This window comes from Octopus sinensis, linkage group LG3, assembly GCF_006345805.1.
Source record: "Octopus sinensis linkage group LG3, ASM634580v1, whole genome shotgun sequence".
Taxonomy (NCBI): Eukaryota; Metazoa; Mollusca; class Cephalopoda; order Octopoda; family Octopodidae; genus Octopus; species Octopus sinensis.
In genome coordinates this window covers 72,936,032-72,955,730 of record NC_042999.1, presented here as the reverse complement: position 1 = coordinate 72,955,730, position 19,699 = coordinate 72,936,032, and the positions used below count along the sequence as shown (strand labels likewise).

The 19,699-nt window shown below is 34.7% G+C and overlaps 1 protein-coding gene across 3 annotated transcripts in view; it reads right to left on the bottom strand.

The window, feature by feature from the left end:
* The window catches only part of LOC115209531 (platelet binding protein GspB), a 198,199-nt gene that overhangs the window by 79,777 nt on the left and 98,723 nt on the right, over positions 1–19,699 (bottom strand). For all 3 annotated transcript variants that reach the window (XM_029777962.2, XM_036501084.1, XM_036501086.1), the window contains exon 2: positions 1,125–1,298. In XM_029777962.2, the coding sequence (XP_029633822.1) occupies positions 1,125–1,289 (165 nt within the window). In that variant the 5' untranslated portion in view covers positions 1,290–1,298. The remainder of the gene's footprint in view (positions 1–1,124; positions 1,299–19,699) is intronic.

Here is a 19,699-nt window from a genome sequence, read left to right as displayed (position 1 = left end):
CATGAACATGAACATACAGTTCACTATCGAACATCCCAGCAACACTGAATCACTATCACTACTTCCTAGAGATATTGGAAACTAAAGGGTATCCTATTTCCATTGTAAATCCGCTTAAGTACCCAAGACAACAAACACGCCGAACACACAGAAAACCCAGGAACAAATGCTTCCTTAAAATACCCCATTTTAGCAAGAAGATAACTACAGCCATAAGAAAAGAAAGACTAGACATATAACTAGCCCACTCCAGCCCCTCTCTGAGAAGACATCTCGCAAAGAAACAAGCAAGGGGCAACAATCAATGCACACTAGCAAACTGTCCCATCCACGACACAGATTTATGCCAACGGCTAAATGTTGTGTATAGAATACAATGTAACAAATGCAACAAGTTTTATGTGGGTAGCACAACAAGACCATTACACATTCGCATCAAAGAACACCTGAACACGAGAGCCTCCTCCTTCAGAAAACATCAAGAAAGATGCCAAAACACTGACAAAAGCATAACAGTCACAACTGAGGCCAATGAAACAAATTTGAGTAATCTAAGACTTAAGGAAGCTATCCTCATAGACAGACTTGGATCCCAAATTAACAACAGGCTGGAGGTTGGCAGTCAATATATTATTTAGCTACATCTGGATGCATGTAAGTTCATTTTTGATAATATGCTCTGTTATTATTTATTAAAAAAAATGAAAGAAAAACAAAAAGAAAACTGCATGTATAATACATAACTCAGAAGCAACGCTACGGATGTCCCAGCACACACAAGCTTGAGACATGGCTGCCCTCATGCACTTCTCATGAGGAATTCCGGATGGAGCTTTGTGAGACCACTGCAGAGATGCTTCCAGGAAAAAAATCCATTGGAAAATCGATTATAGCAGTGACTTGATCAATTCCTAGGGATATCTGAAGAAGGAATGTTTGTATTCCGAAATATATCAGGCTATGGATGATTAAATTATAACAGCTATAATAATCTATTATTATTATTATTATTATAGTGCATTGTTGTGTCATCCAAGATACATTATATATATATATATATATATATATATATATATATATATATAATTACATACACATACACACAATAAACATATTTTACAAACCTCAGTGCCATGTACTGCTGGTAAGATGGCATCAAGACTCCAAGATATACCCTCAGTGCCAATAGATCCATCAGCTGTAGAATGTGGTACTGAGATAGCCTGTAATGTTGCAGTTGATGGTTTTTCTCCTGATATTTCTCCAAGACTGGAAGAATTGCAGGACATGTTGAAGAACTGCAAAGAAAGAAAAAATACAAGCCATTAAAATGGATTTTAGAGATTCTATTCAATGGATTATAAAGTCATTATATCTCTTATATTTTGAAAACATTAACCAGTTTTTAAACATTAACCATTCTTTTGCTCCAACTTATCAGTTGACTAGAATAATGAGAGTAAAACTTTTTAAAAATTGAACTGCTACTGCAATCAATATCATGTCATACTTTTGTGCTTTGTTCCTGTTTCCATGTTCTCTGTAGTGCATTGTGGGAACCCAACTCTTATTGTCATTATAATGTTTATATTTGTATGATATACTTGACCTCCAAGAGAAATTTCAAAGTGAAACGAGAATGCTTTCAGGGTCCCATGAAGCAGGATGAGGGTCTAAAAACTCAAGGAATTACAATGTGCTTTTTTTTCTTTTTTTCTTTTTAAAAGGGAATCAAGGGTCCTTTCTTGGCTCCTGGCCAATGTATTGATTGAGCACCCTCTTACTAGGCCCTGATTGTGTTCACATCAAAGATGTCTACTTCAACATACTGGGTCAATTCAATCAATTATGATTTTTACAAAATATTACAAATTTGTGGCTAAATGCCAAATATTATCTAGTTCTATAAAGACTCAGCTAGTATAGACAAGCTTGAGTAAAGTACAAGAGATAATTATTGCAAGTAGAGAATAATGTACATTCATGCAATTTAGTTTTGTGAGCTTCCTCAAAAGAAAAAGTCTTTGATGGAGATTATGTTATTTTAAAACAAATAATTCTAACACACACACAGGATATAAGAAAACCAAAGTAAACCTTTAATAAATGATAAATGAATTTTAAAATATATATTCCATCCATCCATATTACAATAAATCACGATCATTTAATGCCCATGTTCCACGCTGGCATGAGTTGGATGGTTGACAGGATCTGATGGGTTTGAAGACAACATCATGCTCCAATGTCTACTTTAGCATGGTTTCTATGACTGGATGCCCTTACTAATGCCAACCACTTAACACATGCTTCTTTTTTCCCCTTGTGACACAAACAGCCTGCAAGACTAAGATCAGTTCAACTGAAAGGGGCTACTGTAGAGAAAGAGGCATCCTTGTGCTATGAGATGAGGGGTTAAAATGAGAGAGGAAGAACCAGAAAAGAGCAGGTTTCTTGCTGTAGAAGAGTTACACAGCTATTCACATTAAAGAGTAGATTGGGTGGAACTGAAAAGAGATTAAAATAGGTAGTATATTTGGGCTGGTTATGGATGATTTAAATGCTAAAGGGTCAAACTCTGCTTGATTGCTTGTAAAACTATAATAAATAGGAGAGGAGGACTAGACTTCAATGGACTCCTCCTACCCTCACATAAAATTTGTTGCTGACATCATTGTTGGCTCTCACTCTACTTACTGTATCACTGTATATGGCTTATATTAAATACATTTTCCAAACAAAATTTTCAAAACTCTAGAATGTTTCTAGTAATTTACTTATTATGAATGTTTTTACTATAAATAGGGAAAGGATTTGTGAGTAAAGGATAACATTATTAGACATTAGTGTCTGCTTTCCATGCTGGCATGGATTAGACAGTTTGGCTGAAACTAGTAAGCTGGAGGGCTGCACCAGGTTCCAATCTGATTTAGCATGGTTTCTAGGACTGGAAGCCCTTGTTGACAATCTTAGTTTACTTGTTTGTAATTTTATAATTAATTCCCCATATATATATATGGCAAACCATGGAGAAATAGGTGGTGGGCGACAGGAAAGGCATCTCAACATAGAAAAGCTGCCTCAACAAATTCTCTCCGACTGAAGCAAGCATAGAAAAGTGGCTGTTAAAACAATGATGATGATGTTATCTGTTAGACAATATAAAATGTTGAGTTACAGTTCCTCTTAATATAATACAAAAGAGATGTAAGAAAAAGAATATATAGCAGCTAAATACTCCTCATACAACACCACTCTATTACTTTGAAGAAAAGAAAAAGAACAATACTATATGTAATCCTGTCCTTAAGAAGAAAAGCTATGATCATTGGCCTGCTGATCAGGAGTGACTTGGAGTAAATTATATTATCAAAAAACTATACTATCAAAATATTACTTTGTTAGTAGTCAGAGAAAAGGCTATGTAGTGAGGAAGATTACTTTGCAACCAGATGATTTTACATCTTACCTCATGGCATGTCTCCTCCAATACCTAAGCCAATGCCTTGTGAATGAAATTAGGTCAACAGAAACTGAATGGAAGCTCATGTGTGAATGTACAAGAGAGAGGGAGAGGGAGAGAGTGAGAGTGTGTGTGTGTGTGTTTGTTTTTTCCAAGCAAAGACTGATTTTCATACAACATAAAACTATGATTAAGAGAAACATAAACACAGTGAAATAAAAATATTTTATTTGAAAACAAAAGTTGATGGCAACCCATACCAAAATTTAAAAAGGGTTGGTATAATAACCATGATTATGATAGAAGTTGCTTTTTTTTTTTTTTTTTTACAGTTTACAAGAATCATAGATAGCCTCCTTACTTCTTCCTTTCACAACCTCTTTCCTTTTCTTCTATCTTTATGCGAGGGGGGGGGGTCGTAAGGTAGATTGAGAGAAAAACAGAGGCAGGTAGGCAGAAAGAGACATCTATATGACAAAATGAACATACACACAGAGAAACAGACAAAGCAAGACAGAGTTAAAGAGAAAATAAGACAGTGAAGAGAGAGTTTGTATATAGCAGTTGTACACATGTAATCAGCTGTAGGAGAACCCATGAAATAAATTCTAGGAAATTCTATATGGCAGCACAAACTGCTAGAAATATCAGCCAAGTGCCCATCACATCTTTAAGAAGGAAAGAACATATCAGATAATGTAGACCTATACACCCTTGCAAAAGGTAAGATAATTATATTTATTTACACACAATCACACACATGCATGCATGCACAAACATATATCTTTTTTTTCATTTTCATTCTTTTATTGGTCTTTGTCACTGGACAGTAGCAGTCATGCAAGAGTTCTGCAATCAAGGGTTTAGGTCATTCACATCTACCATATTATTGCTTCCTGGTACTATATTTATCAAGATGATAAATTTCAATGCCTTAGAACCAATGTCATTTCAGAACAATCATCATCATCATCATCGTTTAACGTCCGCTTTCCATAAATAAGTATGTGCCAATAAGTGAAACATGGAGATTCAAGAAATATAGAATGATAAAATAATAGACTGAAATAATAATTTTTTTAAAAAGTAGGGGTAGGTGCAATTTACTAAATACTTCAAAACAATGTTTCAGCATGGCCACAGTCCAGTAACTTAAAACAGTAATAAAAATACATGTGTGCAAGCACACACACATTTGGCATTTTATGTCCACTTTCCATGTTGCTCATAATCAATTCTTGCTTGAAGTAACTTCTTAAACAGGTCAGGTACTACAACTTGCCTATACATTCCATTTTGCTCTTCCTAACACCAGCCACTAAACAGAACATTCTGGGTACACCTAATGGTTCCATCACTAAAGAGGTCATTTTTGTCTTTGGCAAGGTCAATGGGATCTATCATTTCTCTCTCTCTCCTCTCTCTCTCTCTCTCTCTCTCTCTCTCTCTCTCTCTCTCTCTCACTTTCTCTGATAAAAGAGAGAAATCCAAGGCAAAAAAGTGAGAGAAGAGGGATTAAGATGGAGGGAAAAGACTAGGAAGTGAGAGAGGAATAAAGGAATAGTAATGGAAGAGACACAGTGATAAGTAGCAACAGATATGTTGGTTGCTAGTAAAGAGAATGAAGAGAGAAACACCATGAGGGATGTGATGGGGGGGGGGTAATAGACAAGGAAGTGATGGGGGGGAGTAATAGACAAGGAAGTAATGGGGGGGAGAGAATGGTGTATGTCAACAATGAATGATGAAAAGAAGAGAGAGTGTAAGGGATAGCAATAAAGATGGATGACAGAAAGAATGAGGTTGGAGAGAGAGAGGGGGGAATATCAGTAAGTGATAAAAAAGAGAGTAATCCGAGAAAGGCAGTGATAGCTTATGGTAGTAATAACAGAATATCAACAGGCCCAGGTACCATTTCTCATTATAAAAGCAATAATGGAGATAAAGAGTGACAATGAGAGGATTGGATACGGAGAGATTCAATAACATCCCTCATCATACAAGCAACAGGACTGTAGGAAAGGTATAGCCATAAGGTAGGGAGAAGATTAATGATGGGGTTCCAAGCAGACAAATCTAAATCCAAATCTATATCCCGCACTACCATTTTAACATTTATTTTGCCATGCTTGAATGCCACTTGTTACATGCAGACTTTGTCATCTCTTTTGAGAAGTTCAACCTTATGAAACCAGTCATCACAGGTCATCCTCTAACAGTAGGTGTCATCCACACGGAGCACTCAACGCTTTTCAGAGATAGGGAGACATAAGGGGAGAGAGAAGATAGGATATACATTAAGAAGTTCAAACGACCTTGATGGTTAGCCAGTTCATACTGATATTAAATGGACTTTTGAATCATTCCATACACATGTGTGTGTGCTCACATGTGTATGTGCTCACATGTGTGTGTGCTCACATGTGTGTGTGCTCACATGTGTGTGCTCATGTATGTATGTGTGCTCACGTGTGTGTGCATGTGTCTGTGTGTACCACTGAATTTGCAACCAAGAAGAAAAATCACTCGATTCAGAAGTAGACTGCAATTATTTATTTATTATTGCCATACTGAGTATCCTGAGAGCTACTAATCATGTAATGAATGTCTGAAGTGTATGTATGCTTACAATACACAGGAATATTTGCAAATATGCATATTTTTCCAAGTGTATACACATAGGTAGGTAGGTGTTGACATACATACACACACATACAAACACACACACACACACATACATACATACATACATACATACATACATACATACATTTACATGAGCAGACAAAGATATATACACAGATACGTAAATACTATCAAATTTATAATCATATATATTCGTGTATAAATCTACTTAACAAACTACCCATATCTATAAATCTCTCTGCTTGACCACTCTTATGGACATGTATCTGCATGCTTGTACTGTGTCTGTCAGTTTATCCGTGTACATGAAAATATACACACTGATACCTACATATAGACAAATTCTTATATGTACAAACAATTTTATAATTGTATGTGTATACATCACTATATGCCTGTTGATTTAGCTCTGCATCTCTTTTATATTTGGATACACATACATATGCAACCATATCCACATATAAGCACTCATATTTATACAGAGAGTGCCTAAGCACATATGCACATTCACATATTTATGTATGTATACATGCACATATACTAAACACACACACGCGTGAATTCATATAAATGTGCATTCATATAATTGCATATTATGCATACTGAGTCTGGAGGTGAAGGTAGGAGTGATAACAAGACATGCATGAACCTCAAGGAGTTAATTTTAATTTGTCAAATCAAAGGATTTACTCACTCAGTCATTTATAGCTAATTAGAAATTAGTTGAGATATGACCAATGTCAGTGCTGCTTTAGCTTGTGATCTACCTGGCCATTTACATTTAAGTGTACAGTCTAACCTTAACTCTAAACCCTAACCCCAATGCTAAATCCTAATACAAATCAGGTTGTTTCACATGTTAGACTACAGATATAGCAGTAGAGTCCAAGCTTAAATAGTGCCCTACTGTCTATGTGAAATAAATAAATGAAAATGATGTATCTGTATCACTATCACTCCATTATCATCATTCAGTATGTTGGTTCAGTGTTCAGTCCCTCTTTCTCTCACTTATTACTCCCATTGCTACCATCAACACTACTACTTTTAATAAAAACATCATCAACTCTCCCTAAATTTCTTTGTCTATGTGAAATAAATAAATGAAAATGATGTATCTGTATCACTATCACATCATTATCATCCACAGTTTGCCATCTGAGAGGGAGAGAGACAGAGAGAGAGAAATTGAAGAATGGAGGCTGCAATATAACTTTAAATTCATAGTTTACAATTCTTTGTCTCTCTTTTTCTCCTTCTCTCTTTCTCTCTCTCTCTCTCTCTCTCTCTCTCTCTCTCTCTCTTTGCCCCTATCCTCACCGTCTCTATACCTACTATTACTCTCACCTCACTATAAACAATAGTAGAAGTGTCAGTGAATAGTGAAAGAGGAGGGGTTGAAGTGACACACTGACACACAGAAATTAGTTTTCACGTTTATTATATTAGACAGGCTAGCTTACTAATTGGACAATATATGGTCTTGCTCCTTTTTTTGTTAAGCAATTGCTACACTCTCCTTGCTCCTTTCTTCTTTACAGTATTTGCTTTGAAGTCATATATTTATTGCATTTGTTAAATCTTATTGGTTAAACTATATACACCTATCTTTGATTTTGAGTGGATCATGACAGATGTGTAAACATTAACAACAGCTTTTCTTTTTTCTTTAACAAATATTTCACGTCTTTGATGGTATTTATCCCATAGTATGTTTGGCATTGTTCTATCTCTGTAAGTGATCATAGGTGTAACAAATAGATCAGATCAGAGTTTATTGAACTTAAACTACTTATCTGACAGTTATTGCATTAGTTCATTTTGCCTTGTACCTTGTTATGGAACCATTGAGATTTGTATTCCAAACCCTACAGTATTTTTTAGCATGTTTAGTTTGCTATCATAGTCATTTATATATAGCATTGTAACTGTTTCTGATTGTTGAGAGGCTGACCATTTTAGATGGTGAGTTAAAAAACAGGTGCAAGGTATGTTCACTTTTCTGCAATTCATACTAGTGTTGCCTAGTAAGATGTAATATGCATTCTTGATTGGTAAATGCGCCACACCTTGTATAAGGCATGTGTGTGAAAATATAATCTACAATGATATTTAGAAAGAGATGTGTGTGTGTGTGTGTGTGTGTGTGCAAGTACATGTATGTGTGCATTATATACATATGCATATACTCTGATCTGATCTATTTGTTACACCTATGATCACTTACAGAGATAGAACAATGCCAAACATACTATGGCATAGGTACCATCAAAGACGTGAAATATTTGTTAAAGAAAAAAGAAAAGTTGTTGTTAATGTTTACACATCTGTCATGATCCACTCAAAATCAAAGATAGGTGTATATAGTTTAACCAATAAGATTTAACAAATGCAATAAATATATGACTTCAAAGCAAATACTGTAAAGAAGAAAGGGGCAGGGAGAGTGTAGCAATTGCTTAACAAAAAAAGGAGCAAGACCATATATTGTCCAATTAGTAAGTTAGCCTGTCTAATATAATAAACGTGAAAACTAATTTCTGTGTGTCAGTGTGTCACTTCAACCCCTCCTCTTTCAATATTCACTGACACTTCTACTATTGCTCATAGTGGGGTGAGAGTAACAGTAGGCATAGAAATGGTGAGGACAGTGGCAAAGAGAGAGGTAGAGAGAGAGAAGAAGAAAAAAGAGAGACAAAGAAATTTAGGGAGAGTTGATGATGTTTTTATTAAAAGTAGTAGTGTTGATGGTAGCAATGGGAGTAATAAGAGACAGAAAGAGTATGTGAGAGAAAAAGTGGGTATGTGAGAGAAAGAGGGACTGAACACTGAACCAACATACTGAACAAACATAATGGGGTGATAGTGATAGTATGTGCTGTAGTTGTGACAGAGACAGAGGCAGCAGTGATGATAATGGTTGTGGCCAAGGCAGTCAGGGATGACAATTAGAAAATACAAATAGTGATTTTTTGCAGTCAGGGATGACAATTAGAAAATACAAATAGTGATTTTTTATTTTTTTTTTGTCAAAAAAGGTTGACATAAACATATTTTCCTATCATAACAACTGTTAATCATCTCAGAATGAATGAGATAGATTTTACAATTTTGACACCTGTATGACATTGAGAGAATGTTTTCACAGCTGACTTTTCATCTTCTAACCACTCAGCCATTCAGTAGAAGTAAAACCAATTATTAAAACCAAACAGACAGAAGCAAGCAAAAGTAATGTGCTTCGCCTCAGGAAACAATATAATAGATAATAGTCACCAGTGGTTGGTTTGAGTTTCATACTATATTTTTAATAATCAATCGCCTTAATTTCACAAATACTGCACCTATTGTAAATCAGATGTAGAGCTACAGCAACAGAAACTAATTGTCATCATCATTAACATTTTACATCTACTTTCCATGCTGGCATGAGTTGAATGATAGATCATCACAGTTGGACTATTGTACACTGAGACTGGTTTCTATGACTGGATGCCTTAGAGAGGTATCATGTTCTTGACAAGACCTAAAGTCCTCACAAATCACATGCTCATTTGCTAGCCTCTTTATAAGTTTCATTCAAGAATTTATGATGGGAAATTTTTAAATGATAAATCTCCACTTTTATTTCTTGTTGCATTAAGATACCCTTTTTCCATTTAAAAACCTGTTTTTTCTCAGCTTATAAAACATCACTTCTTAGCATAAGTTATTCAGATAGTCACCAAAATTGGCAAGCAATTGTTAAATCAGATTGGAAACACAAACAAAAGGTTATAAATTCATCAGACACTAGTCACTTGATTCATACACTAACCCTATCAATCAAAGATAGGGAAATATGACAAACAAGAAGCTGTAGTTAAGTTACATAACCAGTTGTACTGAAGAGTTGAAATAGAAATAAGCCGTTTGCAGTGAGCAGGGCTATGTTGTAAATTATAGAGCCACATACTTTCTATTAGCTATTAAAGCATGTTCAGTCCTGTTATTGAAATTGACATAAATATCTGATCAACGTGTGTTAGGTAGTAGAGCTTACTGTACGGAGATCTGTTTATGCAACAGCTGGAAGTGAATGAATAAGATGAATTGTAGACAGATAGGCTATTCTTTCAGCCTGGTTATTTCATCTAGTACTAAAAAGAAATGCATGTGTATTATTAATGTAGATGTATACACACAGAAAAACACTTGTGTGTGTGTGTGTGCATGTGCATGCGCTATTAATTTGAACAGGATATCAAGTTGCAGTGATTTAAGGAGATTCAGTACCAATGAATAAGAAAAGCTGAACAAAAAATAGCCAAGATGCTTGGATATTTAGTATTAAGGACAGTTTAAAATATTCACAGCATGAACAAGGAAGATAGTTTAACCCTTTAGCATTTAAACCAGACATACACAACCCAAATATTCTACCTGTTTTAAGTTCTAACTGACCAGATCTGGCCTCTTGCACATACCCGACAATGTTATTCTAAAAATATACAACCACATCATCAAAATCTCAAAACTACAAGATAATGCATGATTAATCCAAAACAATGTAAATAAATAAGCATTACATTTGACAGAGTAATTTGAATGCTAAAGGGTTACGTACATGGAAAATTAATAAAACAAAGTAATGGTTGAATGGATAAAATATATCAGAGACATATCAATATAGATTAACTACAGATTTGATATAAATGGTAATACTGGGATCTTGTTATAACAGAATTATAAAGTTCTGTTTTATGGAAAAATACTGTTATAAACCTTTATTGATAAAAATGGTAAGACAACAAAAGAATGAAAGACACCTCGATATTATGTAAATAGAGGAAATTATCTGTAAACATAATATGTGACAAACCCATGCTAGCATGGAAAGTGGACGTTAAACGATGATGGCGATGATGTTTTATCATGGCTACCGAATAATTGACACATATTAACATTTACAGTTATAAACCTTTATATATATAAATTATCAGAGTAGAAAAATGAAGATATACTTTGAAAAGAGCAGTAAAGAACAAGCCATCTGAATGATAAATGAAGGGTATTGCATAGCATGTTTGACTAATCATGTTATGTTTCAATCGTTAGTCAGCTAACTCATTTTTTTCTGAGTCCCAAAGATTCATATAGCTGGCGCTTATCTATGTGTTGTTAAGCAACAGAGATACAAATACAAATTGAGCTTAGGTCTATCACAGATGACCTTTCCAACTGGAGGAAATGAACTCAGCACCTCAAGCCAATAATGCCACTGAGTTGTTGTTACTTACAACAATGAACTGTCATCATTTTGTTATATATACTTAAAAGCTAAATAGAGTTAAAATACTGTGCCATACTATGAACCACTGATTCTTTGGTTGGTTGGCTGTCTGGTAATCTGTCTACTCAAACATCAGTTTAGTGGATGTTTTCTCTTTTTTTTTTCTTAATTCTTTTACTTGTTTCAGTCCCTGGAGATGTGGTCGCAAGTGAAATGTGTATTTATTAATTTTTTAAACTAAGCTTTTTGGATAGAGTTTTCAGAAATAACCCAATAAGTTTACCATTAATTCTGTGAAATATTCACAGGTCCTGCTAGAGTAGTATAAAAGTTTGAGGAGTATCAAAATGTTACTTTTTTTCTTCTAAAAGCATCTACTGTACAAAATCATAGCATTCAAAAAATGTTTGACCCTGTAGAATTCAAATTATTCTGCCAAATATAATGCTTATTTATTCATATTGTTCTGAATTAATTATGTATTGTCTCATAGCTATGAGATTTTGGTGATGTAATTGTCTATTTTTAGAACGACATTGTAGGGTAAGTGTAAGAGGTTAGATCAAGCCAGTTTGAACATAAAACAGGAGGGATATTTAGGCCAGATACAGCTGATTTAAATGCTAAAGGGTTAATGAAACAATTTTGATTTTCCTAAGGATGTCTAAAAAAGATTCCTTGTTAGATTCTCTAAATTGTAAGATAAAATGAGAGAGAGAAGAGGATTGTGTGTGTGGTGGGGGGGTGTATGTATCCATATCTATGAGAATGCTTGTATGCGTATCCATGAATATACGTGCTTGTGTTTTGCTCCTGCTTTGGATGATATGAGTTTGGCTCTAGAGCAAATGTTCTGCAGCATTTTTAGGACTTCAGTCCCACTATAAAGTGTGGCTCATACTGAAAAATCCCTGCCACTATGTTATGTAACATATAAATTTCTTTCCTTTAGCTCTGAGTAGTTTTACTCAACATCATCATCATTTAATATCCATTTTCCATGCTGGCATGGGTCGAATGGTTTGACTGAAAACTGGTAAGCTGTACCAGGTTCCAAAAAGATTTTACAGCTGGATGCCCTTCCTATAACCAACCACTCCAAAAATGTAGTGGGTGCTTTTTACAAGCCACTGACGTGGGTGCCAGTTACAAAACACCAGCATCAACCACGACTGCGATCTCACTTGGCTTCACAAGTCTTCTCAAGTGCAGTGTATTGCCAGAAGTCCCGGTCACTTGTCACTGCCTCTGTGAGGCCCAAAGTTTGATGGGTGCTTGTTACGTGTTGCCGCCATGGGTGCCAAGTACATGATACTGGCATCGCCCACTGGCTTGATGGGTCTTCTCTAGCACAGAATATTGCCCAACATTCAAAGGATGCTTTTTATGTACTACCAGCACAAGTGCAAGTTACAGGACACTGGCAGCGGTCACAACTGCAATTTCACTTGGCTTGAAGGGTCTTCTCAAGCATGTTGTGAGGCCCAACACATTTATTTTCCTTTCACGAGTGTCTCAGGAATCCTACAAGCTCTTACTGCAGAGAGCTATTTTTAGAGAATACCTTTATACTTATCATATATTCAAATGTATCACATCAAGTGACTTTCTTTCATTAGTCTCACTCATTTAACTATAGCCACACTGGGCCTTAACGAATACAGTCTTCTTATCAATCCCAGTACTTGACCAATAACTTATTAATTCAGAAGCGAAGTCAACTTAGGGAGAGTTTGAACTTCAATCAGGAAGAGATATAACTAAATACCACAAAATGTTCTGACTATTGCTTCACTAATTCTACTAGCCACCACATACAATTCTTTGCTTTGAAACGACAAGAGCCAAAATAACAAAGCAAACAAAAATTGAGAATATACCAGCATCTTCAATTTATCATGACACTCATCAAGATGAAATCTCTTCAGACCAGACATCATTGTAATAATTTGAATATCTTATCAAAAATTGTGCTTCTCTCCTTTATCTATAAAATTATAAATTTCACCTCTTTCTTTTTATTATTGAAATGGATTAAATTGATAAAATAGATAACATTTTCTAACACCTTCACTTAGTAAACCAAGCTAAACAATTAAATAGAATTAGAATAAATAGGCAAGAAATTAAACATTAAAAAGTCAGATAACTGAACACAAAGCATGGCTGACATCTACGAGATGAATTCCATGGAAATCTTTATCAGTCAAGGGAGAGGGGGGGAGATCCTTCACTAGATTGGAGTGTTGCATAGATTGTTAAATTTAATGAAAAACAAACAGAAAATCCCTACCCCACTACAGATCTTTTACTTCTGCCTTAATCTGAAATAATCAGTGTACATTCAAAGATCCAAACCCCAGTGATCTCAACTTATCCAGTCATCCCTCTGGAAATCAATAAAATAAGACTAAGTCTCAAGAACACAAGTACTGGGTTGTTTTAACCCTTTCGTTACACTATTTTTATTGAAATACACTGACTTTGCTTTAATTAATTAAAAAAATAATTAAAAAGAATTTAATAAGATTATTTCATCAATATTAAGCGGATGCTTAAATTATGAATTAACGTTAAAGTTTGATGGAAGGTTTTAATTTAGATCACTTGAAAACATGAAGTTTATATCATAGAACTAGTAGGAGTGGTTTCATGTAGGTTGGTATCAAAAAGAGTTAATCAACTACTAGCATCTCAGATTTATGGCCTTGTGGCTATGACAGAAATCAGTATAATGGAAAAAGACACAAACACACACACACACACACACACAGAGTATCTGTTAGTAAGGAGGTAATGACAAATAATAACTGGGTTAGATTAATGCAGTCAGCATTCAACCTGAATTGTTACAAGTTAGTTGATGGAGCGAAAATATGAATAGGAAGGGAGTTTTAGGAATATATACACTTCCAGAGAAGAATAGGGCATTCTTCTGACAGGGTCTGAGAACACACTAGCAGGATGGTGAGTAGAGGAAAAGACTTCAATATGAAGAGATTTCATAGGGTTAAGTGTTACCAAGCTCAGAAAAGCAGGGTTCATCATGAAGGTGATAGAATACATAGTTGTTACTTGAAAGTTTTCCCACAAATAAACAACAGCACTTTTAAAAAAAATTATTTTATTATTTTTGTAGATATAGACCAAAATGTTATGTATACAGTAATTGCTGTCCTTGTAAGTTTTTACTTTGATATGAAGTATTGTACATAAAAAAAGCACAAGCAGCTATTTAAAGGGTTGAAGCAAATTCTATTCCTAAGAAGGAAGATCAGCATCTGTGATATTAATCTTGATTACGGAATGAGATAATCCCCATGAGAATCCATATTTATAGGCTTATCCATGACAAAATGAAAAAAAATAAAAACATGAATGAAAATGTGGTTGTTGGAGAAATACATGTAGTGAAAATGTCTTTTTTTTTTTTTTTGATATTTAATTAGACAGGTTGAAAATGAAAGACAGTTGCTGCCATGGAAAGTCATTACATAATTATAACTGGTTGGATCTCTGCCAATTCTAACACTAGTAATGCACAGGATTTTAAATTAATTTCTTTTGACTAGATTTGAGAACCTTACGCTTTTAATGGAGAGCAAATGAAATGTGATATTCATGCATTTTCTAGATAAAGATATGTTAAGAAAATAAAACTGTGGTGCAGTTTACCTTTGAAGCATGGAGCATTTCAGTTTTTGTGAAATGAAGTCAGTTTAATTACCAACTTCAGTTACACCTTTTGAACTGTGGTGTTTTAAAAAAAGGTTAATTAATTAATTTTATGGAACTTGATTTGTATTTTATAGAATATAAAATATATTGTTATGAGTAATTTAATATTTGTCAATATTTGTCAAGGAAATCTATGAGCAACATAAACACATTTTAACTATTTCTATATTCTTTAGTAATAATCGTTTTAATATCAGTGCTACTGCAACTTTAAATATTGAAAAATCAATGCAGAAAATTCTTTAGAGACTATATAGATACACCAGTAATCTACTGTGGTTCATAACTGCTTAATTATCAGTAGAGTAAGCGATTAATGAAAAAGAAAGAAAAAAAACATGTACTAGGGAACATCTGAATAGATACATCAAGAATCATATTTGCACATAAGTACTTCATAGTCAAATCTATACATTGCTGCTTAATGACAGTATAACTGCCTGCTACCTACTTCAAGATGTAACTGAAAAGGTTAGCAGAAAGTACACCAGAATATTCATGCTCTCCAGAAGCTTTCATTCAATGTTATTGATTAAATTCAACTCTACGTTTGTACTGACATCACAATTAAAGTGAGTAACTAATATTTGATAATATGACCACAAGTTTATTAAATGTAATCTAAAATATCTCTTCCTCAAGGGAACTGCATTGGGTCAAAATTATATCTGACAGATTTAATGACAACTAATAATGAATTTCTTATATAAACAGGAAGCCTTTCCAGTACACAGGGATAGGTATTATTAGCAAAGCAAATGAGGCAGATATCTTTCCTAGAGGCAGCTAGGATTTGCTTATCTGCAAATAAGGAACTTAACATAATCATGAGAAAAAATTGTAGAAATTCAAAAATTATCTTATAAAAAAAAATTGAAACATAAGATTTTCCATTTTAGGCTTTTCTATTGGCTCTGATGATGTGAAACAGTTTTAGTAAGCTCTGTATATGTCTTTGAGTTGCTGAAAAATATTTAAGAGATATCTGTCCATAGAAGCTGTGTGGTGTCTAGGTTGTATGTGATGGAGATTATGCCTAAAGGAGAGTGAGGAGTGATATAATCCCAATAGGAGTGAGCAGTGTGACAGTAAACAGGTTGTTAATGTACAAGAGGATGAGTGTGGGAACAACAGAGTTAATAGTGAAGTCAGAGAGGGGGGGAGCACACTGCAGTAGTGCTATCTACCAAGATAAGAAACAGATAAAGCCCATAAGTGAGCAGCTCATCGAGGAGATTTTCATGCTAAACAGTCAAATACTTTATTGATGTCAAGTGCTTTTGTCAAATTCTTCAAGATTATAGGACCACAAGTAGATGGCATAAGAAAGCAACGCCAAAAGATAATGCTTTACAGTAGTAGTCATAGTGGTGATCGATAAAGAGAGGGAGAGGATATCTACTTCTTTTAAGCTTGAGGCAATGAAAGTGAAATCAGTAAGTTGGTAGGGCCAGAGGGAATACCCTTCTAGGGAAAACACACAGTAGTATATTTCCAAAAATTGGGAATGATGTTCCATAAGAATGACTGAAAACTTTGGCATAGTCAGAGATTAACTGAAGATCATACAGTTTGACAGTAATAGAAGGGATACCACCAAGGCTGGTGGCCTCATTGATTTAAAGTGACACCTGATGTTTCTGCACTTGGTATATGCAATGATGAGACTGGTGGAACAGAAATGGTTTGGTGAAGTTTTGCCGAGTGCATACATTGTAAAATTAGATATAAAGTGGGCGGCACATGAGGAAACGTTCTCCACGGAAAACTACTTACAAAGCCAACATCAAGGGGTGCCTATGGGATATGAACATACATCTACTGTAAATATGACAGGCATTCAACCATTGACTTTTTCTATCTAATGGGATTTTTTCAACTCAATTTTTACATGCTATTAACAGTAGCATTATCTACTTTGAGATCTGCCATTCTAAAAAAAGTCATCTTGGCTCTGGTGCAATTTCTACATCATGACTGCTGGTGCTGAAGCCAAGCCTTTGTTTTTGGCCATTCAGAACTCTCTGCAACATCATCCTCACCTATTCCCCTCTATGACCAAGACAGACACTCCAAACATTCTTCATATCCAGTCTCTAGAAACTCTCATTATCTCTGTACCTATTTCATTGTTCAAGTATATGATTTCACACATAGAGTTTGGTCAACCTGAAGTTGTGACAGATGACACTTGCAAAACTTCCTGGCATGAAGACTAAATCTAAAACTTTACCAGCAGACTCAGTAATGTGATTGGCATGAGGAAGATCATCTCGCTATAAAAACCATGCCACAACAGATAATTGGAGTCTGGCCAGCTCCTGTCAAGCCATCCAACCTATGCCAGCATGGAAAACTGATATTAAACGATGATGATGGCTTAAACATTAGCACTGGCAACACAGCTTTTTCAGTTTCTAAAATATACACAGCTACAAGTGTGTGTGTGTGTGTGTGTGCGCGCGCGCGCGTGTAAAACAATTACATCATGGAGGAATCATTTTAGCCATTTAAGAGCTTCTGTAGGTCAGACAGTTATTGACATATCTGCACTGTATCAATAAATTATGTCAATGACCTGTTCACAGAAGCATGACAAATGTTTTTTTTATGTCATAGTACATAGTAAGAAACAAACATGAAACTAATATTCTTCGACAATGAAACTGTTTCAGTTTCCACACATGATATGAGAGAGGGAGTGTGTGGCTATGTAGGTAGGTATATATGTATGCATAGATAGATAAACATGTTGATTTTAAGGTTATCATTATTAACATAAGTTTAAGAATTATTATTAGCATTATTACGCCTATAGTAGAAAGAAGGAGGAGGAGGAGGATCATCATCAGCAGCAGCAGCAGCGTATATATTAATAAGCTAAGGCTGAATGTGTTATGCTGTCATGTAGTTAGTTGAAGTGAGAGGCAAAGAGGGAGAGAGAAGTGTTAACAGTAATAGTTGTTATGTAGTTAAAAAGTTAGATGAGGGGAGAGACATAGAAAAAGAAAGTTAAGAAATACAATGTTTTACAGAGGGGTGAAGTTGTGGTGATGAGGTTAAAGAAAGGCAGATAGTGAGGGGGAGCAGTTATATTGAGAGTAAGATGCAAAGAAAGATAAAGAAGTGGCACTATTGTCGGCCAATGCATTACATTGTCACACGGTTAGTGGAAGTGAGAGGGAAAGAGAAAGAAATAACAACATGAAGAAGGGAATGACATGGTTAACAAGTTTTTTGAAGTAAGAGATAAAGAAAACTAAGAGGGGGAGAGAGAAGAGAAATATAAAGTGTTTAGCAGAGGGAAATTTTAAACATAATATATTGTGGTGACTGACAAGAAAATAACATTTTGATATTCAATTTTTCATATCTTCTATTTGTCATTCTATTTATCTATATACCCATGGCTAAATACATTGATTACTGGACAGAAGAAAAAAGGCTTTGGACAGAAGAAAGAGGGTTTATCTCAGTTATGAAGATAAACTTATCAGAGATAGAAAGATAAATCAAAGTGAAATAACTTAGCAAAATAGCTATGAATTTTTTTCTTGTTCTTTTTTAAATTTGTTATTTGAGCTTTGTATTGTAAGAGGAGAGCAATACATCAACAGCAAGAAAAGTTGATAGAAACAAACAGTTGAACTGAACTGAAATGAAATAAAAATAATCTTGGTTGGCAAACAACTTAGACTGAGCTTTGTTACTGAAAACAAGAGTGATGGATATGGTAATGATGATGATGATGATAGTGGAGGTGGTGAGTGGATAGTGAAAAGTGACAGGGTTTTTATTAACTAAATTATCTATAACACCTATCACTTAACGCATGTGCATAAATGCAATTATTTATCAGTTGCTCACTTGAAAATTGATATTTGATTATAAAATGTGGACAACAGATGACTTAAGCTAACAAGAGACAGAATGAGATGGTATAAATAATGATATAAATAAAAGTCGAGGGTTGAATCACTAGAACAAGCATGGAAGCAGCAGCATAGAAGGCAAAACATGAACCAAAGAGATTATAGTGAGTACCTACAACAGATAAGAGAATGTGTTCAAGACAGATTAGAAACTGAAAATGAGAAAGAACAGCAAAAAAACTGTAAACATATGGCTGAAATTTACAACATTGGTGACATGAATATTCTCTGTAATTATTGTGAAGCTCTTAGATTTAAAAATGAACCCCTGAAATGCTGTGAGAATGGGGATGTCATGCTCCCTCAATTACAGGCTCATCCAGAAGAACTGTGAGGTCTTTTAAAAAGGAAAATAATGCAGAATATATAATTTCAAAAGAAACACTAATTTTTATGGTTCTATATAATAAACATCCAACCATATAAAACAAATTTGCATTTTCCATCGAACTTCCACAGGTACTGCTAGTTACTATTATTGAAGTAAGTTTAAGAATACCAACAGAACCTTTTTTTATTGGGAGGACTGTGTATGTGTCTGTGTATGCAGGCATGTACTAAATGTCATTTTGGCAGGGACTTCAAATTTTACCTGATGCCATAAGGAGAAAGTTAAAACCCCATTTAACTGAACACATAGGCATGTTT